Below are 21,166 nucleotides of genomic sequence, written 5' to 3' on the forward strand. Positions count from 1 at the left end.
TTAGGGCCGTTTGGACGAAATAGGGTTTTGGGCCTGATTTTAAAATCAAGATTCGAGAGGCTTGGGTTTGATTCGAGGAAAGCCATTATCAGATATGGGAAGAGGAGGACGAGAGAAGATTGGGGTGTCAATTTGGTGAGGTTTGGCATCGGCGCCGCAACCCTAGGGCGGTGGGGTTTGGTGGCGGCTCAGATTAGGGTTCTTGGGGAGGGGTCTTGTTTAGTGAAGACGATTGAGAGAACAAAAAGGGGGTGGGGGTGGGGCTTGTTCGGACATATAAGTATTAGAGGGTGAGGGCTTCCTGGCCGTTAGATCATGAGACCTCGACGGCTCAGATTCGAGGTTGGTCAAATGGTGTCGTTTCGGGTGAGCTGGGGCTGGACCGGGTTGGGGGGCTGATTGGGCCTGGGAGCTGGTTTTGGCCAAACAGGTTGGGCGATTGGTTTTCTTGGGCTAGGACGAAATTTGAGCCCAAAATGAGCAGCCTTCTTTGTTTTCTCGTTTTTTCCCTCTTTTCTTTTATTTTTCTTATTATTTCCTTTTTGTTTTCCATTTTGTAATTTTTATATTTTTTCCAATATTATAAATGTGCAAAAATTAAACTAAAGTCCTAATATTCCAAAGCTAAACTAATTAAATTCTAAAATTATTTAAAACCTATTTTACGCCAAATTCACGATTAAAACAATTAAAATGCAAAAGTGAACTATTTTGTAATTTTCATGTTTGGTTCTAAAACAAACTAACCCCTAATTGATCCTAAAAATATGAAATTATATCCTAAATGCAATTGCATATTTTTTTGTATTTTATATGAATTAACATGCACAAATAAAATGCAACAATTATCAGAAAATGATACCACAATGCACAAAAAATTGTAAAAATAAAGAATAATTATTTTGTTTGAATTTTTGGGAATTATTCATATATAGGGCAAAAATCACGTGCTCACAATATTCTCATCAAAGTAAGACTATTGAATTTATGTCTCATATGCATGTGATAATGTTTTAAAAATAAAATGTGTCGGACAAGTCGCGAGATTGGCTCTCTCACACGAGCAATCGCCTCTTATGTCAGAGAATGTGAAGAGATAATTTTCATTGTCATGCTGTGAATTATAAACCAGACAAGAGTCTCTCTAAGAAAATGAGTTTGAGGATCACTGAAGAGAGAAACTCGGGTTAGACATCAAGAGGTGTCTTATGTTGGATAATTAAAATAAATGAGACACATGCACCAGGATAAGGTGAGAACATCGTAGTACGTGTTTCATACCACGCGTGTTAGGAGACCAATGGGTTAATGAAAGAATAGTTCGCTGCTTCTTCATTGTGTGAGACCCTGAAAAGTTAAAATTAACTTTTCATTGGAATACCCTTTGACCTTTTACCGTTTCTTGAAATTTCAATCAATGTTGCTACTTTAGCATGTCACTAATAGCCTTGAATGATTCGGCAGTGCAGTGCATGTCTAGAAAAGAGTTGATTTGGAACAGATAGATCCGAGTAGAAAGGGAAGATGATTAAATTAAAATAATCTAACTAGTGTACACAAGCCGACTATTACACTGACCATATAAATGTCGAGTGTAATTGTGTATATAAAGTTAAATTTGAATTCGAGTTCACCTCCTAAAGAGGATGAGGGATCGAATGAGTAACTACTGAAGTAGTGAAGTCTGGGGTAGTGTGAGTACTGATATCCTCATATTAAAAGTGAATTCTTTCCATACGTGATTGAATTCCTATATAGGGCTTATAAAACCTTGAAGGCAAGCCTTGATGCTCACAGGTCGCACGAACTATTTGTCGTATGAATTGTGTGTCTAGTTGATATAATATTGGCTTGGGTCTTGTCCACCATGTGCGAAGTGGGAGATGTAAGTTTTTGGGATCGTGGGTCGCCTATGTGAACCGACCCGATCCAATCTTACCCGACCCGCAAATAAAGAATTATCTGATTTTTAAAATAAAGGACGAATAGTTGTGTTATAACTGTTCAACCTTATCCTTAAAAGAAGGGAGAACAGTTATAACTGTTCAAATCCTTTTTGAAAAGGGGAGGGAACAATTATCTGATAACTGCTCAACCTCTCCTAATAAAAAGGGGAAGTCTTCTGCTTCAAAAGATAGAGCACGAGAGATATAACGTAGAAAACAAAAGGAAAAACAATCCTCACTTTCTATATTACATCATCACACTAAAGGCATTTGGTTTGTGAACTTTAACCTTAATTTCCTTGTGAAATCAAAGGAGACTTGGGACAGATTCTTTTGGTAGCAACAACAACAATATCCGCTGTGAATTTAAGGTACACAATCTGTTATTTTTGCTCCGAATTAATATTACAGAAAGAAAAGAAAATGCATTTTGAAATTGAGTTGAAGAGGGGAAAAAAAGACAAACGTTGGGGGGGGGGGGGGTTTAGTTGTTAGGCTTGAGTAACCATTTAATTGCATATAATTAAAGGATCCTATGTTATTGTGGATTTGTATGTGATAATTAAGTCTATAATTAAGCATAATTATGTAAAATACCTTGTTATAAACCACTGTTTAATGCTCTAATAGAAGGAAGAGGAGAAAAGGAGTCGTAAATAAATGTATTTCATCAAGTTTCATCGTACAAAGTTCCTGAAACGTTTAATTCTCTCCTTTTTTCTGCAAACTCTCATTTCTACTACACTTGTCATGCAGCTTATGGTCGTCTTTTTTTATGTCATCCATCACACGGCCAATTCCTCAAATACATTTTCAATTAGTCGTAAGATCCCTGAAAATACTTTTGCATCAAAATTCTGAGATTCTCCTACAATGTCTAAATATAGTTATAGAAAAACATTTCTTTTTAATATTTTTGGTTTCATATAAAACCTTGAAACACTATACGTTTATTTTCATGTAATTCGTTAGATCAGTGATGTATTGAGGCAGTAAGGAAGAAGATAGCCTTACGCATCAGGAAGGGACTTGACTTGTTAGCAGTATTACTGCGTGTTTTACGGATTAATACATGTTATTGAGAATTATTAAATGAGTTTCGCAAAATATTTGTTGTGGCAATTTGCGACCCTAACCTAACTTGTGCAGGTTCTATGATTTACACCTTAATCAGACTCGATATAATAAAATCTTCTATTTCCCTCTATTATTTTTTCACTTCTTTATTTTTAGCTAATTGCATCTCGAGCTCAGCTTTTGACCCTACATCTGACTCTTGAACTCTTCTTCTCGAGCTCGTTGAATAATCCATAGCATTATTGATGTTCATTTAATAATAATAATAATAATAATAATAATAATAATAATAATAATAATAATAATAATAATAATAATAATAATAAAAACAATTGTTATTATTATTTTCATAAATTTCTTTTCTTGTTCAAATCTTTAATGTCATTAAAAATTTCATTCAAAATGAATAATATGATTTTTTATACTTATCGTTGAATGTCTTCTTCTTTTTTTAGTGTCTGAAAAGTGCATAGGATTTAGGAAAAGAGGCTAGAAATAGCTGTTTGAACTTTAGTGCTTGACGAAGATGGCAAGTAATGAAGAGAGAAGAGAGTATTATTCGAAGAGGGAGGAGTTTGATATTTAAATTAAAGAGCAGGGATATATACATGATTAATTTCACCCCACAAGAAGTCAAATTGAAATGAAATTTAAAAAAGTTTTGGTCAATTGAATGCATATTTCACACTCATATTGTCAAGAATTACACAAATACCACAAGCCACTTAGAAATAATACAATATACATTACTTCACTCGTTTCAATTTATGTGACATACTTTTCTTATCGGTCCTTTTAAAAAAGAATGATATATTTTATATTTAAAAATAATTTAACTTTAAATTTTTTATTTTAAATATTTTACCTTTAGTGAGAAACTTTTATAGTCACATAAATATTATGGATTCGCAAAACTTTACCCTTTAAACTTTTAAGATAATAAATTTCAAAAAAAAAAAATCTTCTTAAATTTTGTGTCAAATCAAATTAAATCAAATAAATTGAAAATGAAAGATATATATGAAGCCAACCAAAATTAGAGTGCAATAAAATGAGACTACCAGCTTCATTAACATTTCTTAAATTGGAAGAAGTTGCTCGGAAACTCAATAACGAATCTCGTCGGGATTGTTGACTTTTTGCTCTTTCTTCCCCTCCTTTAACTACAACGATACGCTAGTAAGTTGAAATCTTAAATAACAGCCATGTCATAGGGATCTGTCATGGTTGACTTTGACTTCATAATTTTACCTAAAGAGGGAAATTAAGGAAAAAGAAAAGAACGTTTAAGGTTCTGAATAATCCCAAGTGATTTGATTTAACGATTAAGAATAATTGTCAAAGTTAATTACCATCTGCATAAAAGAGAGCTGAGTTTAACTTGTATGCACTTGTTATTATATAATTATTTTACACCATTAGGTTAATGTAAGATCTATAATAAAATATAATTGTGTATACATTAAAAAATAAGAGACGAATTTTTTGCTAATACGTTGCTAATTCATATATCGCTAAACAACCGGTCGCTAAATGGACTTTTGATAAATAGTTATTAAATGTAATTAGCAACTAATTTTTGCTTTTAGCCGGGAAATTTATCCGCCGTTAATACTTTTTTTTAATGATAATTAACTAAATTTAGTAGCCTAATAGTAGTAAAATAAATTACTTGTTATAGGAGTAACATGTTAGTACTCCCTCTGATTCAAATTAGATGAGATACTTTCATTTTTGGTCTGTTCTAAAATAAATGATACATTTTTAAATTTAAACTCTTCATTTTATCCATTTTACTTTTACTGAGAAGATTTTATAATCAGATAAATATTATGGCCTCACAAAGCTTTTACCTCTTAAGTTTTTAAGATAATAAATTTCAAAAGTCTTTTTTTTTTTAAACTTCGTACCGAGTCAAAGTAACTCATCTAAATTGAAAGGATGGAGTAATACATTTGATACTATAATTTTTTTTTTAAAACATGTAAGTTAAATTCAAAAAGAATATTCACTATGAACTTCGTCGTAAAGTACTTATATAGATAAAGAACAACTGAATCGTAGCTTGACTTTATAGGTTTTTAAATAGAAAGTCAATACAAGGAGTTGAATATAAAGAGGCAATTGTCCTCTTCGTTTTTCAATTGAAACGAGGATAGAATATGAAAGTATACGTTATAGTCTTCATAGTCTTCGCTTCTATGGCTTTCACGGCTTGTAATTTATGCTGCTGCTTATGCGCCGGCCGAGATAGGATTAAGAAGCCAAAAGGATCCGACGTAGAAATAGGTACAAAGAAAAAGAGCGCCACCAGCTATGGCGGCACAAAAGACGGGAATATGATTGTTTTGGCCGGGGTTGGTGCTGCAGTAGCTGGCACTGCGGCGGCTGCAGCTGTGGCAAGTAGGAGTGCTAAAGATAAACGGAAGGGTAATAGCAATATTAGTGGTGGTTGTGGAGCGGCAGTTGGAGGTGGTGTTACGGATAATTCTGGTGCGAACCAAGGTTGTTGTTGTGGTGGCGGTGGTGGTTGTGGCGGCGGTTGTGGCGGTGGTTGTGGTGGGTGTGGAGGTTAGTGTTGATTTGGACACTAGCCGGCTACGTTGGCCTTTTCCTCTTCTTGTGTTGTTTTTAAATTTTTTATTTGTATGTTATTTCGAATTGAGAATGGACTTCCGAAAGGTGTGTAAATGAAATTATGAATGATTGCATCTACGATAGAATGAGATCATAGCGATGGGGGAAAAGTACAAATTAAATTTATTCATGAACTTTGTGAAATTAATATATTCATGTCCTCGCTTAAGAATTTGCTTTAGAAAGGATCATGTGTAAGCATAAACTTTTAATTCATACAAGGATTTTGAACATGATAATCTTACATAAAATTGTTACATAAAACATACCTGAATCGTAAGTCATTATCACGAAGCGGAAGCGTTAATTGGAATTGGTTTCTCGCCTTTGCCTTAGCTTTACGTTACCGCCGACTTTAATAATGGAAGAGAGAAATAAAAATACTGTAACTCTAATGGGCAGGGAGAGGACCAATTTATAGAGGTTCTCACTTAATCTGGTATGTCCATCAAGTAACTAATCGGACGGATGAGATTTGATCATTAATTAAATATTAATTATGGGCCTTAAACCTATTGGGTCACATACACGTAAGAAAAAATAACTTACATTCTCCCATTTGGCCCAATAATCACATAATATTAATATTTAATATAGGAACATTAGTTGCGCATAAACAAATCTCTTCTATAACGTCCATCATAAATACCATAATACGATAAACTATTAAATGTGAGTTATGGCGGTTATATATAATTTGTCTACATACTCCCTTCCATATACTACAACATTAGTAACTTATCGTACCAGGTCCATAAGTTATAAAATATTATGGTCCACAATAATGTCTCATTGAGACTTATCTTGTAATATCTCAAAACAATAATGTGTACACCATTATGAGAAACAGAAAATTACTAATGTATATCAGAAACACATAAATGAGTTCAGAATGTCAAAACATCATAAATACGGCCAAGACCCATTCTATGTACATGTTCTTTAAATATCTTTGGTTGCAAACCTTTCGTTACCGAATCTGCAATCATGAAATCTGTTCTAATATGCTCAAGTGACACTCTTTGTTTCTGAACTTCCTCCTTGACGGTAAAGTACTTTAATTTCATATGTTTGGAACCTTTGGAGTACTTATCATTCTAGGAAAAGAATACTGTTGCAGAATTATCACAGTAAATTTTCAGCTGCTTGGTAATAGTGTTGACAACCCCAAATCCTGAAATAAAATTTTCTAGCCATAATGCATGAATTGTGGCTTTAAAACATGCCACAAATTTTGCTTCTATCGTGGATGTAACAATGACAAACTGTTTGGCACTCTTTCATGATATTGCTCCTTCAGCTAATTGGAACAAATAACCAAACGTGGATTTTCTAGTGTCAATACATCCAGCGAAATCTGAATCCGAGTATCCAACAACTTCCAAATGCTTGGATCTCCTATAAATGAGCATGTAATCCTTCGTTCCTTTCAGGTACCTCAAAACTTTCTTTGCAACTTTCCAATGATCAATTCCTGGGTTACTGATCACGCCCAACTATGCCTTATAAAAGACAAAGTGCTCATTGTATAGTCCGACTTATAAGTCCGGAGTCGAATCCTTAGAGAACTAACCTGTCTATTACAACTCTTAGTTATTCTAGTACAAGCTCAAACAATTTTCGGATGCAAGATTCTTATCAATAAATATTGGGATTTGTTTAACTAAGGTAAAAATGATATTAAAACTAACAATGGACCAAATTAAAGATAATTCAATGGTAAAAAGATCTAGGGTGTTGATTTCCCCAATTGCTAGTTTAAGTCTTAACTCTTCTGCTATAATCTCGCCGTAATACTCTATGAGGATTATGAGCTATGGGTTACCGCAATTATCTCTCGATCAACTATGATAATTTACTAGAGCATTCTCTCGAACTACTCTAGCTGATAATTTATGCAGCTCTGAATTATCCCACTAAAGTTACGTTATCTCTAACCCCACTTTTAAATTCAAGTAATACATTTCTTCAATTACCCAAAAGTGGTATTGTCCAACAACAATCTAACCTAGTATTCTTTCTCAAGCAACACAAGGCATTAACCCGATTAATCAAGGGACCATTCAATTAATCACCATACAAAACATAGTTGAACAATCATATAATAAACCCGGCTCGATTATAACAAAACTGAGTCAAAACTTCATCTAACAATTGGTTCCATCAACCCTAGATTAAATGTTCAGCTACTCATAGTAAAACAAGATAAAACCATAAAATAACTCATGATCTCAAAATAATGATAAAAAGAAGAAGAATGAAAAACTCTAATGGTGTCTTGATCTTCTCACACTTGTTCTTACCTCTAATTGAGTCTAGAAACAAGCTTAACCTTGATTTGGGCGAGTTTGTTGAGTTTATATAGGGTTAGGATAAGTTTCCCATGATTTACACTTTGGCCCTTAAACTTCTTGGCTTTCTTCAGATCGACCGCGGCACGATCGCGGTCATTTCCAACCATTTTGTTTTTCGCCTTCTTTCACCGCGTTCAAGCCGCGGTCCCACCGCGGTCGCGGTAGGTTGTTGCCTAGTTTTTCTTCATCTTTTCTTGTTCGTTTTCATCCGGGCTCTTCTCGATTGGCCTTGTATCTATATTTTTGATCCCAAAACACTCTATATCCTCCTCCTAACTCGGAGTAGTTCCTGTAAAGCATAAACAACCTCAATTAGAGCATTTTGTTATCATTTAGCACTTAAAACATCAATAAAGTATGGTTAACTTAGAGCATAAATAGCATCTACATCGTATAATATAGGTTACTATTAGTTATTCTGATATCTTCCCAATATTCCGACCGCAAAACTAATATTCGGTTTTGTGCAAGTTTGAGCATACATTAGACTACCAACAATAGAAGAGTAAGGAATTGATTCCATTTCTTTTCACTCTACACCATTCTTAGGGCATTGCATGAGACTAAATTTGTCCCCTTTTTGAATTGGAATAATTCCTGCTGAACAATTGTTCATGTTAAATCTCTCTAGAACTCTTTCGATATAGCCTTTCTGAGACAATCCCAATAATCCTTGTGATCTATCACGGAATATTTCTATTCCTATCACATAGGATGCCTCACCCATATCTTTCATTTTAAAATTCTTAGAGAGAAAATCTTTAGTCTTACGCAATATACCTAAATCATTAGCAGCAAGTAGAATATCATCAACATATAGGACTAAAAATATAAACTTTCTCCCACCGATCTTTTGGTATATACACCAATCAACGGTATTTTCCACAAATCCAAAAGATGTTTGTAGACGTGTGATTTTTGACCCTCCCCGGGAATTTTCACATTTTTAGCGTGAATATTTAAATTGGGTCTAATATAGCTATTTTGACTATTTTACTTTATTTCGTCGCAAAAGAAAAATTACAAAAAATAATATATATATATATAAATTTTAGCTTATGTATTTCTCATAAACTTGAAAAAATACAAAAAATAGTACCTTATTTTTGTACTTTATATAATTTCGAAAATTATAAAAAATATAATTTTATTAATGTTTTGTAGTCATTTTAATCTTGAAAAATACAAAAATAGTACTTTATATTTTATCTTTATATGAAAACAAAAATAACAAAAATAGTTTTATTTATGCTTTGTACCTATTTTAATCTTGAAAAATACTAAGAAAAAAAAAAGAGAAGAAATAGTTTTGTTTTAAATAATTAGTCTTATTTCGGTAGTTATTTTGCTTGCATAGGATTAATTGAATTACATCGTGTTTTTATTCTCGGGTCCCGGCAAAGAATAATATTTGGGTTTAAACTACCCGTTTTTAGGCCTAATTTTCAGACCTGACCCATAATAATCCGAACCCCACCGCGCATGGGAGACACATGTCTTGGACCCCTACACACGTGGGGTCCATGTCCTTTGAACAAGGACAAAACACATGGGGGATTTAAAAATTGAAAAAAGCTGAAAAAATTTGGGAAGGGGAAGGGACAGAACGTGAAGGGGGGGATTGGAAAATCAAAAAAAAAAAAAAAAGCAAAAAAAACTTTTGGGAAGGAGAAGGGACAGAACATGAAGGGGGGGATTGGAAAATCAAAAAAAAAAGCAAAAAAAACTTTTGGGAAAGGGAAGGGACAAAACGGGAGGGGAAGGAGGAGTGAAAGAATTTTAAAAGCAAAAATTTTGGAAAGAGAAAAGGGAGGAGAACGTGAAAAAAAGGGAGAGAGAAATTTTTTTTGGAAAACAAATTAAAGGAAAAGGCCACTGTTCATCTTCTTCTTCATTTTGAAGAAGAGGAAAACTGAAGAAAACCTTCACGCCATAGCCCATGGCCTCCTCCTCTTTCACGTCAAAACGACCATAACCAGCCTCCCCGTCGCTTCCTCGCGCACAGCAGTGAACCAAACAGTCCGGCGACCACAACCCGTATCCCATCATCACTATCGTCCCCAGCTGCTCGTCGCAGCTGCTGCTGCCTTCTGCTTCATTTTTTCTGTCCAAACGACCCCGCTACCAGTCGATCACCACCATCCACGCCCCAGCCCCGTCGACCACCAGCAATCCACCACTGCTGCTTCACCATCCTCACGTCCAGCAACCATAACCCCAGCCCGCATCGTCGCTGCCCCCTCGACCCTACTGTCACTCACCAGCAACACACCGGAAAAAACAGCAATGGACATCAACAAAAACGTTGTTCTCCTTCCCCATCTCCACGTCCAGTCCACCAAACCTCCGGCTCTACCTCACGTCAGTCATCGCCCAAACAACCAACAGCCCGTCAAGGTCGTCGAGAGAGACAAGGTGAGCGTCGAGGTCGTTGACAATCTTGGTTCGAGTTTTTCGTTTCCGTTGAGGTCATCGTTGTTCGTCGAGGTCCGTTACGTTGAGGACGAAGAAAGGTCCGTTTCTGTCCCTCTCTTTTATTGATCCATAGATATATTACACGATTCTGTGAGTTTTGGAACCTACTATGATTCTAATGTTGGTCATTGACTGTATTTTGTTTAAGTTGGGTTTTAATGGTTGAACTATGTGTTGAATACTTTATTCAGCATATTTCAAAAAAAAAAACGAAAACATTACAAGTTTGAGGTCCAGTTTTATTCTGTCTTTGTTCTGTTATTGCGTGATTACATTTTTAGCCGGAGTGATACTTGAATCTCGAATGAATACGTGATATTGCTTTAGTTGTAAAATTTCCATCTTTTGATTCTCTGTTTCGGGCTTTTCCCTTAGCATGCTTCTAAACTTCTGTGATTGAATGATGAAGCGTGAATTTAGGTTGTGAATGAATTATGAAACTGTTAGTTCTCATGAACGAATGAGCCTTGATCGTTATTTTTATTAATTATTTTCGGTCGTTATAAACATTCGTAGCTTACTTTAGGCATGTAGTCAAATCATCATCGTGATTAGGGGTACGGTTCTCGTGACATGGTTACAATGCCTAAAATTCGGGGGTACATTTTATGTAACCCGATTATAATGACTTTAAGATAATCTTAGTGAATAAATTAGGATTTTTTAGAGGCGAATAAAGTAGATAATCATAGTTGTTTTTAGGTTTGCCTTTAATAAAAATGAGACGAGCCTCGCCAAATAAAATACAAATTGTGGGGCCCTCAATAGACGGATATTTTAAATACTTAGAATTCGGGACATGTCGTTTAACGAAATTCCGCGGCCTTACCCAAAATAATAATACGCTAGTCGCTTTAGGCGCGCCTTAAATAATTTAATTTTCTTAAACTCGGGTGCACATTTATGTGACCCAAATCCAAATCTCAACGGAGTCAAAGTGTGTCGACGACCACGGGTACATTGATTATGACGCGGTTTGAGATACATTTTCACAACGTTGCAATTCCTTGTAAAAATAATAATAGTTATGAAAGCGGTAAAAAAGTTAAAATTTGCACATAAGTTCATATTTATATAAAATCATATAATCAAGCCGAATATGACAGTTGAGCGACCGTGCTAGAACCACGGAACTCGGGAATGCCTAACACCTTCTCCCGGGTTAACAGAATTCCTTATCCGGATTTCTGGTACGCAGACTGTAATATGGAGTCATTATTTTCCTCGATCCGGGATTAAAATTGGTGACTTGGGACACCCTAAATCTCCCAAGTGGCGACTCTGAAATAAATAAACAAATCCCGTTTCGATTGTCCTTTAATTGGAAAAAACTCCTACGCCCCTCGCGGGGGCGGAAAAAGGAGGTGTGACAGCTCTGGCGACTCTGCTGGGGACGTTAACCCAGAACCACTGGTTTAGGGTTAGAAATTCGAGCTTAGATGAATTGTTATATTTGGCTTTATTTATTATCTGATCTTATTACATGTTTTGGCCTAAATGTGCAAAATGATGCTTTTTACTGCTTTGATATTATTTGAACTGTACATATAAACTGTGTCGAAACCTTCTCTTCTTACCTCCGGGGATGTGCTTACTGGTTGAGACTCCCTATTCTGTTAGTGTCATACCCTGAATAAAAGAGGCTCGGAAAGTTTCTAAGCCGGCTGGCCTTTTGGTTCCCGGAAAGGAGCTCCTTCCTCAGCTCGAGTTGTCCGCTCGGGTACACTGTCTAGAACACCGACCCAGGTTTTGAACATAGAATAACGTGACTTCATGCCGGATCCCTAGTAGGAATGCTTATTTGCATCACGTTGCATTTGACTTAGGGGACTCAACACAGGTGTTGGGTCCGTCTAGGACTAGCAACCTAAAATAGAAAAAGACCATCTTGCTGCATCCTGTTTGATGTGCATATTTATTTGCTTCAGATCTGCATGCTGACCGACTTCTAAAATCATCAATTTTTAAGATAAATTATGAAAAAAAGAAAAAGAGAAAAATAACAGTGTAGGGAGATAACTACTTTTTAGAAAAATAAAACCAAAAGTCCAAAAAGTATCAAAACCCTGCCAAAATTTTGAAAAATAAAAATAAAAATGTTTTGTTTTTTTTAGTTTAATTTATTTGAAAAAAAGGAAAAAGAAAGGAGCCTTGTTTACAAGTTTAGTTTATGTCTGCGCCGGTTTGATTCTCACAGGACGTGAGATACGTAGGCAACCCTCTTCGGGTCCAACCTCCCATTTTGTAAAAAATCGAAAAAATATATGTCAAACTTTTAATTTTCTGTCACAGAGTCGGGTGATGCCGTTTTTTTTATCAAAAGCCGCATGCTCCCAAAAGGAACACCGGAAGGCTGACTTTGTATAAATGACCACTTCTGTCATTCTTTTTTATCGCACAACCTTAAAATCTTCGTCCCTGAAGTGCTGAAAGGTCGTGTTCGGAAGATCTGTTTTTTTAAGAAAATAATCAAATCATTTTGAGTCAAATAAATTTTCTTTTGTTTAATCATATTAATAAATGTGCAGAATGAGCACGATTCAAAATGAGCCTTTTTCAATCATGAATAAAATTCCCCTCCAATTGCGGCTATGGTGGAGTGATTTAGGCAAAGAAGGGCATGACGAAATCAAGAAACATTTGAAAGGTCTCACGAGTTTGTTGGACATCAGGCCTCGAGGAGATATTATAAGAGCCCTAGTCCCTTACTGGGACCCTGCGCACAATGTCTTCCATTTCTCGGACTTTGAACTCACCCCAACTTTAGAAGAAATAGCAGGGTACATCGGCAGTACTGAGGTTCCGTTGAGGCATAAATACCTGGTTGCTCCAAGAGCCGTAGTAGTGCACCGGTTTCTGGACTCGTTAAAGATAGTCAGAACAATCCATAACCCTGATTTGGCAAAAGGTTTTTGCACTCTGAGCTCCATATACCAAAGAGATGGCCACATAGGAGGATTCAACAAGCCAGAAAACAAGTTGTGCAGCAAAAGTAACCGTCGAAAGTGGGACGAACATAGACGGGTTGCTTTCATGATAACCTTCTTAGGGCTTTTAATTTTCCCGAGGAAAGACGGGAATATTGACATAAAAATAGCTGGGGTCATCAGTACTTTGCTCACTCAGAAAGATAGCACGCTGGCACCGATGATTGTATCTGATATGTTTCGAGCTCTCACGGCCTACAAAGCCGGAGGAAACTTTTTTGAAGGTTGTAACTTGTTGTTGCAAATGTGGATGACCGAACACCTATGTCACCGAGCCCTGTTCCTAAGCCATGGGTCTTCTGAAAAGACATGCATAGAGGAGTTCTACACCAGAATTAATGAGGCCCGCCTACCTGAAGGAGTCTCGGCATGGGCTTCATATTTCCGGACCCTCAATGCCAGTCAAATACAGTGGACACTGGGATGGTTACCGATCGACAAAGTCATATACATGCCAGCAGCTAGACCCCATTTTCTCTTGATGGGACTTAAGAGCATTCAACCTTATGCGTCGTATCGGGTTTTGAGGCAACTTGGGAGGTGCCAGATAGTGCCCAAAGATGAGGATTTAAGCACTCAGGTAATTGAGATCAGTTCCGATGGTCAGTTTCCTGAAGCGAGGGTCCGCCAGATTTGGAGCCAATGTCAATACTTAGAGGCAAATACTTGTGTGTTGAATCAAGCAAGAGGGGAAGTTTCACCTGGATATCAGGCTTGGTACAAAGGGGAAATGTCGTCTGGAAGTCCGGCTAAAAGATCTCACCTTCAAGAGTTTGCCAAGGCTTCACAAGAACATTGGGACCGGTTGGCCAAAGAGCGGGAATATCTTGCCGAAATAGGCAAGCTGAAACAACAGATTAAGGATCTAAAATTTAAGAACAAAGTGCAGGTTGATGCCGACAAGGGAAAAAAGAACAGATTAACCAGAGAAAGCGAGAACCTCAAAGCCCAGATCCGGAGGATGAAAATGGATGCCAACAACCAACTGAGAAGCTGGGCTGATACGAGGTTGATAGCAGAGTTGAGGAGTCAGGTCAGCAAAAGCCGAGAAGACTTGGAGAGATCTGAGGCTTGTATAGCAAGAATGCAGATCAGGTGGGCAAAAGTTACAGCAGCGCGGAGAGAGCACCTATGGCAAGTGAAAAGGGACTACGAAATGAGTGTTACAACATTGAGAGAAATAAACTCCATTCTCAATAATCGGGTCCTTAAACAAGCTCGGGATGCTAGAACAGATAGGGAACACTGCTATGAGTCAATAGCCCGAATGGAAGAACAAATGGAGAGGTTCCAAGATCATCTCATTGACAATACTCGAATATTGGGACTAAAGAATCAACGGATAGAACAACTGTGCATAGAAAGGGATAATATCCGAGGTAGGATTGATGAGATTGGGCACTACATCTACATGATATGCCTAACATGTGAGCAAATACCTCGTGATACCCTTCTTGCCTCCATCATGGGCTACGTCCACCGGATCATGAATGAGTTGAAGAACTTGCAAAGGGGTCTTACACCAAAGCCCGCGGAAAGGCCGAATGATGCCTCGCGGGCACCTAAATTGAAATCTTTAATGTATCCCTAGTTCAAGTCTGCACTTGTTTGTTTTTCAGAGTTTGTTGTCTACCCCTATGTTCTCTTCAAACATTGTTAATAGTGTGGAGTCTGTATTTCGTTTGTTTTCTTTCAAATAACAGTTTGTAATAGCATATTTGGGTAACAAAATGTAAAATTGGGTCTTTATTTTATGGATGCATGAACTACGCCTGGTCTGATTCGTGCGGGGTCATGATACGTAGACAATCTCTATAGGATTCGACTTTAATTTAAAAAAAAAATAGTAAAAAATAAAAGGGTAAAAGAGAGAAAGAGAAGAAAAGAAAATGTCCCTGAAACACTTAAAAGAGGCACAAATGAAATAAGCTGGGATGATGCATGCGATCAGAGCAAAAGCATGTTAGAAATGGTTCACTGCCTAAGAACATTGCATCCCCAATGTGCGATTACAATATCTGTCAAGACTCTAACACTGACAAGTTTGTTGTTTTTCCAATAATACCAGTTAGTTGTTAGAGCGTACTGGCACCGTACCATTATCAAACAAGATCGAAAGGTCCTATACCAGAAAGCATGACTGGATCAGACAACAATGTTGAGTCGGAAAAGACAGCACATCAGATGCTGAAGGAAGCCATGGAAAAAATGGAAAAAATAAGGCTGGAAATGAATGAATTGCAGATAGCCTTAGCTAGAGCCCAGAAGGGGCAGGAACTACCTGTTACTCCTACTCTCCAACCAGGACACACGTCAGAATATCCCTCTCCCGGTCCTTCAACGAGTTTCCCAAGCCATCACTACTATCAGGGAAGAGAGGCTTATGATCCCCAAGCTCCACCACCCAGTCAAAACCCTCCTCCACCAAATGTTCCCGTCTTTGTGGCACCTCCTCCAGCCCCATTGCATAGATCATCCAGTGAGCCGCTGTTTCAGGCTCACGACACACAATATTACCCCCCTGAACTCACGTTCAAAGCACCCGAGCCACATACCTATAATCCCCACTTTGAGGTACCGACGGAGATTGAAAAGCCGGCTAAGAGCCTAGAGCAGGACGAGGTGATGCGGAAATTTAAAAGCCTGGAGTAGTCCTTCAGGAACATACATGGGTTAGGCAACCAGGTCAGCGTAGCTTACAAGGATCTATGCCCTTTCCCTGACGTTCAATTACCAGCAGGGTTCAAGATGCCCAAGTTCGATTTATACGAAGGGCATGGCGATCCTATGGCACATCTATGGGGGTTTTTGTAGCAAAATGAGGGGAGCGGGGGGAAAATATGAGCTACTGATAGCTTACTTTGGCCAGAGTTTGAGCGGGTCGGCATTAGAGTGGTATACAAGACAAGATCCGAGCAGGTGGTACACCTGGGATGATCTGGCACAGGCTTTCGCAGGACACTTCCAATACAACCTTGAGATAGTCCCAGACCGTCTCACATTGCTAAAGCTTGAGAAGAATCCCGGGGAAAGCTTCCGGGAATTTGGGTTCCGGTGGAGAGAACAGGCAGCCAGAGTTGATCCTCCGATGAGAGAAGGGGAAATGGTAGACTACTTTCTGCAAACTCTAGAGCCAACTTACTTTGGTCACTTGGTGACGTCAGTTGGCAAATCCTTCAACGAGGTGGTAAAAATGGCGGTATGATCGAAGAAGGACTTAAGTCCAACAAAATCCTGAGCTATTCGGCAATTAAGGCAACAACTCAGGCCATTCAGAGCGGCACGAGAGGTGTGCTCGGGAAGAAGAAGGGAGAAGAAGTCAAAAAAGTTGAAGCAGGTACTTGGTACAGATCTAGAGGTCCTTCACCCTACTACCAATCCAGACCCCCGCAACCTTACTACCCACCAGGGCCAAAATTTTCTGTCCATCATGCCCAAACATATCCCCGAGCTCCACATAATCCACCTCAGTATTATCTTCCGAACAATGTCCGGTCATATGTCCAACCATCAGGTCACCCCCTATGGCGAGAGCCAGCACCACATAATGCATTCTTGCCTTCACAACGTTTTCGAGCACCCAACGACCCTAGAAAATAGGGGCATGGAGGGGAACAAAGGCAAAGAAATAATTTCACGCCGATTGGGGAGTCCTACACAAGTTTGTTTGAAAAGTTAAAGCTTTCTGGCCTGATTAAGCCGCTCCTTGGCTATACTCCAGACCCATATACAAAAGGATTCGATCCTGCTATACGATGCATGTACCACTCTAATGTCCAAGGACATAGCATTGAAGACTGTCGTTCTTTGAAAAAGGAAATAGAAAGAATGATTCAGGAAGGGGTAATTGTGATCAATGACAGTGATAGGGAGCACGCGAATCCTCTTGAGAACTTGTTGACAGATGTTGATGATACTGAAGTTGGTGATGGTCTTGGCAATGTTGATATAGAGCTCAATGGCTAAAATGTCGTGCTTGGTAGTTGGAAAGACACTCCATTTTGGGTCAGCCGGAGATGCCGGCTTGGTAGTTGGAAAGACACTCCATTTTGGGTCAGCCAGAGAGGATATTTGATGGTTTATTTTGTTGTCATTTCTGTTGTCTGGATTATTCTTAGGGTTGTAATCCGGATATTGTCTTGTGTCAAACCCTCTTGTCCCTCCATTTTTGCCACAATGGTTTATTTAGTTTGGTCCAGGTTTGTTTCATGGTGTACTTTGGTTTGTTTTGCTTACTTTGTTATTCGAACCATTCCACCATTAGTCTAATGCACGTTTCGGTCTTTAATTTATTTCCAGTAATTTTCTTTGTTTAGTTCTTCTATCCTTTTGTTGTGTCTTTTGTTCAAACATCGATTCTAGTGACATGACATGCGCACACAATTTTGGCCCAATCTTAAAAGCTGATCATTAAACCATTGGGAGGTGATCGAAACGTTTAAAGGAAATAAGAACGGTTTGAGATATTTAGAGCCCGAGTCATATGGAACTGGGGCAAGTAAAACATAAAGAAAACCGTTAAATGCAAGGTTTGCCAAATTGACATGAGGGTCGTTCATGATAATGCGAGTGAGAGTGTTTCCCAACGGTGCTTTAGAGATGACAAATGAAAAAGCAAATGTGTGAGTATAATTGTCAAGTCCAGCACCATCAGAAGAGGCTACAAATCTTGTTTAATTGTGTTGTTTGCACTTGGCATGTTTTGAATATTGGAATGACGAAGGCATTTTGTTCTGCTACCTAAACACTTTATCCTTTGTTACCCCTTTTGAGCCTTATTTATTTTCTTTCATACTCCTCTTTCGGAATCAATAGCAAAGGGTAGAAACACAAACAGAAAAGATAAGAAAAACAAAAACAAAAAAAAAACAAAAAAAAAACAACAAAACGACAAAAGAGAAAAGAGAAAAAAAAAAGAGAAGAGAAAGGAAAAATGATAAAAAAACAAAAACAAAAACAACAAAAACAAAAGAAAGTCAGAAGAAAATAGAGGAAGTGGGAACTACGTTTGACCTGATTCCTCAAAGAGGATACATAGGTGCTTCACGGCTCGGTCATAATGGCCATAATGGTCATAGTGTGCATAGTGTAACATAATATAACAAAAAATAAAAATTCCCAAGCAAGAAACTGGGGCAAGGGTTGCGCTTGTTGTAAACAAATATGATTCCGAAGGTTATAATTTTGAACCCCAAATTTATTTTGTTTTTGAGCCTTTAATACCCTTTCTTTCTATCCTATCCAAAAACCCACATTACGGTCCAAAGAAAGACCTTCTGATCAGTCTTCAAAGGATGCCAAGTCAGACAAATGAGAGTCTTACCGGTGAACATTAACACTCTGTTCCACAGCAGAAAGGACTCTAATCCCTAACAGAAAGAGTCATACCGGCAACACTCCAAATCCTCAGCTGGAAAGTGATACAAATGAGAGAGTCTTATCAGTGAAAATCTTCATGGACACCATAAGGCGATGAAAGCTGAGAAAAAAAAAACAAAATGAGAGAGGCTTGATAGTGAAAACCCTTCGGGCACTACAAGTCGAATAAGATTGAGAATCATATGGGGAATCGCCAAGCGAAGATCTTGAAAGACGATTGACGGTAGAGGATAGGCCACATGCGCATGTCATGACCATAAGAGTCGGTATCTACGTTTGATAGGTTTTTTTATTTATAGTTTCTCTTGTTAAAGAGTCATCTTTTTTTCTTTTATCTTTTATTCGGTTCCCTTTTTGTTTATCTTTCTCCTTTCATAGAAAAATTCCCCAGTAGAGTCTGTTTGGTCATAACCAGTGGGAAATGACTTCAAAATAGGCCATCAGTTTTCCAATTATGCAAGATGAGATCTGACTAATACATCCAAGTGGTATAGTCAGCAAGGAACAAGCGCGAGGCCAGTGTCAAGAAAGATATCCCCAGCAAAAGGAGATTGACAAAGATTGACGAGTGTCAAGAGGGATATCCTTGCCGAAATCAAAGATTATAAACCTCAAGGCCAAGGCCCGTGGACAAATCAAGGAGAGCAATAAGCATGATTTGGAAAATTTATGTGAGACTAAAAGGTCGGGGAAATGTCAGTTTCCGATCTATGCCACAAAAGAAGAAGGATATCCCCAGCAGAAAGGGATCATCCCCAGCAAATAATGTCATCCCCAACAAGTTGTCTGGAACGCAAAGCGGGGAAAGGAGAAAGAGGAAACCATCCCCAGCAGGAGTGGCATGACCACTTACCATGTTTTTAAACTAACAAATTTTTTTTTGATTTGAAACAGGGAAAATGAATGTTATCGATGGCGGAAAGACAGTCCATAAAGAAGATCATCAAACCGGGGCAGAAAATTTTCTCATTGTGAAAATTTTCTTGAAGGCAGGTACTGTTACACCCCAAGTTTTCATACGTGAGAGTACATCGTAAGTCATTGATGTAAGCTCGGAAATGAGATTCTATTTGGAAGCAAATAAAGTAAGTTAATAATGTTACCTTGGAGGTTACAAATATTTAAGATCATGAATAATGATTACCAAGAGGGTTGGAAATCTTAGAAGCTAAACCAATTGAAGAAAATAAGTTTCGTCGAAAGTCGACAAGTTTCGAATGTTATAACATGTACTTTGGGGTGAGACTAGGGTTATTAACATGATAAGGAGGTTATTCTATGAGTTATTTTAGTCGTATGATATTCATTTTCTACATTTTGAAGGCAAGCAAGTTGTGGAACAAGAGTTGGCAAAGGTCATCACAAGTTACATTCATAAATTTGCTGAAATTTAGGTCAAATGTATCTGAGAATTTCTCCAAATATACTTGGAATAATGGGGTGTTCTACCTACCAAATTGAAGGTCTACGAGTCTAGTTTCTAACGCATTAAACCGTTTGTCAATACGACATCGGAGTAGAGAGATATTCGCATTTTCGCGAGACCGCGCAAGCAGCTCCCAATGGGACCCACTTAGGCGGTGGTTGACCTACTTCAATTTATAAACGATTTGGACGCCTATTTTTGCTCATTTTTCAACTAAAGTTCGTCTCCAAACTTCTCCTAACCCTCCTAAACATATATCACAAGGGTTTGAAGTGATTCCAAAGTGATTACACCATATTTCAACATCAAAACTTAGTTCTAGTGAAGAACAACACCTCTTTGAGGTTGTGTTGTCATTGAGGATTGTTGTGGGCTGTATTTGGATGAAATTCCAAGTTGTTGCTGCTGTATAAGGTGAGTATAACAACCTACTAATTGTGCTTAAGCTTGCTTGTATGTTGGTTAAGTTGTTAGGATGATAAACTATAAGATAATACTTGGACTAGCTTAAGTCACTTCTATGGTGTTGTATTGCTATTAAGGGTTGTTGTAAAATGAATATAACTTGGATTTTGACTTGAAGTTACTGTAGGAGGTATGTATATTGTGTTCTTGCTTGTGCCTAAGGTTATCTTGATATTGATTAAGTTAAATGGATGGGCTAGACCTGAACTAGTGAATAAAGTTGCTAGTTGGGGATAGTTGAAGTTGTGGATTATTTTCGTTGTTATAAATATATGGTATAAGGCTGGAATCATTGATTAATGACTTCATTATCAAGTTAATGATACTTTTATGTTGAAGTAAGAAGTCTATAAGGATTGATAAGGGGTATACGGATTCCAATCGGAGTTTGCCGCTCGTCGTAATGTAGTTGTGACTTGT

The 21,166-nt window shown here is 37.7% G+C and overlaps 2 protein-coding genes across 2 annotated transcripts; both read left to right on the top strand.

Annotated features, from left to right (window-relative positions):
* The first annotated feature begins 5,132 nt into the window (after positions 1-5,132).
* LOC104217998 (glycine-rich cell wall structural protein 1.0-like) lies at positions 5,133-5,891 on the top strand. Its single transcript, XM_009768388.2, has one exon. It carries the CDS (start codon positions 5,186-5,188, stop codon positions 5,597-5,599), a length of 414 nt encoding a protein of 137 aa, XP_009766690.1. The 5' UTR covers positions 5,133-5,185; the 3' UTR covers positions 5,600-5,891.
* An 8,066-nt stretch (positions 5,892-13,957) lies between these two features.
* Positions 13,958-17,442, top strand: LOC138870450 (uncharacterized). Its single transcript, XM_070148254.1, has 2 exons — positions 13,958-14,829; positions 17,340-17,442. Exons 1-2 carry the CDS (start codon positions 13,958-13,960, stop codon positions 17,440-17,442), a joined length of 975 nt encoding a protein of 324 aa, XP_070004355.1.
* Positions 17,443-21,166: the final 3,724 nt, after the last annotated feature.

This window comes from Nicotiana sylvestris, chromosome 6 (genome assembly GCF_000393655.2).
Source record: "Nicotiana sylvestris chromosome 6, ASM39365v2, whole genome shotgun sequence".
In the NCBI taxonomy this organism is placed as follows: domain Eukaryota; kingdom Viridiplantae; phylum Streptophyta; class Magnoliopsida; order Solanales; family Solanaceae; genus Nicotiana; species Nicotiana sylvestris.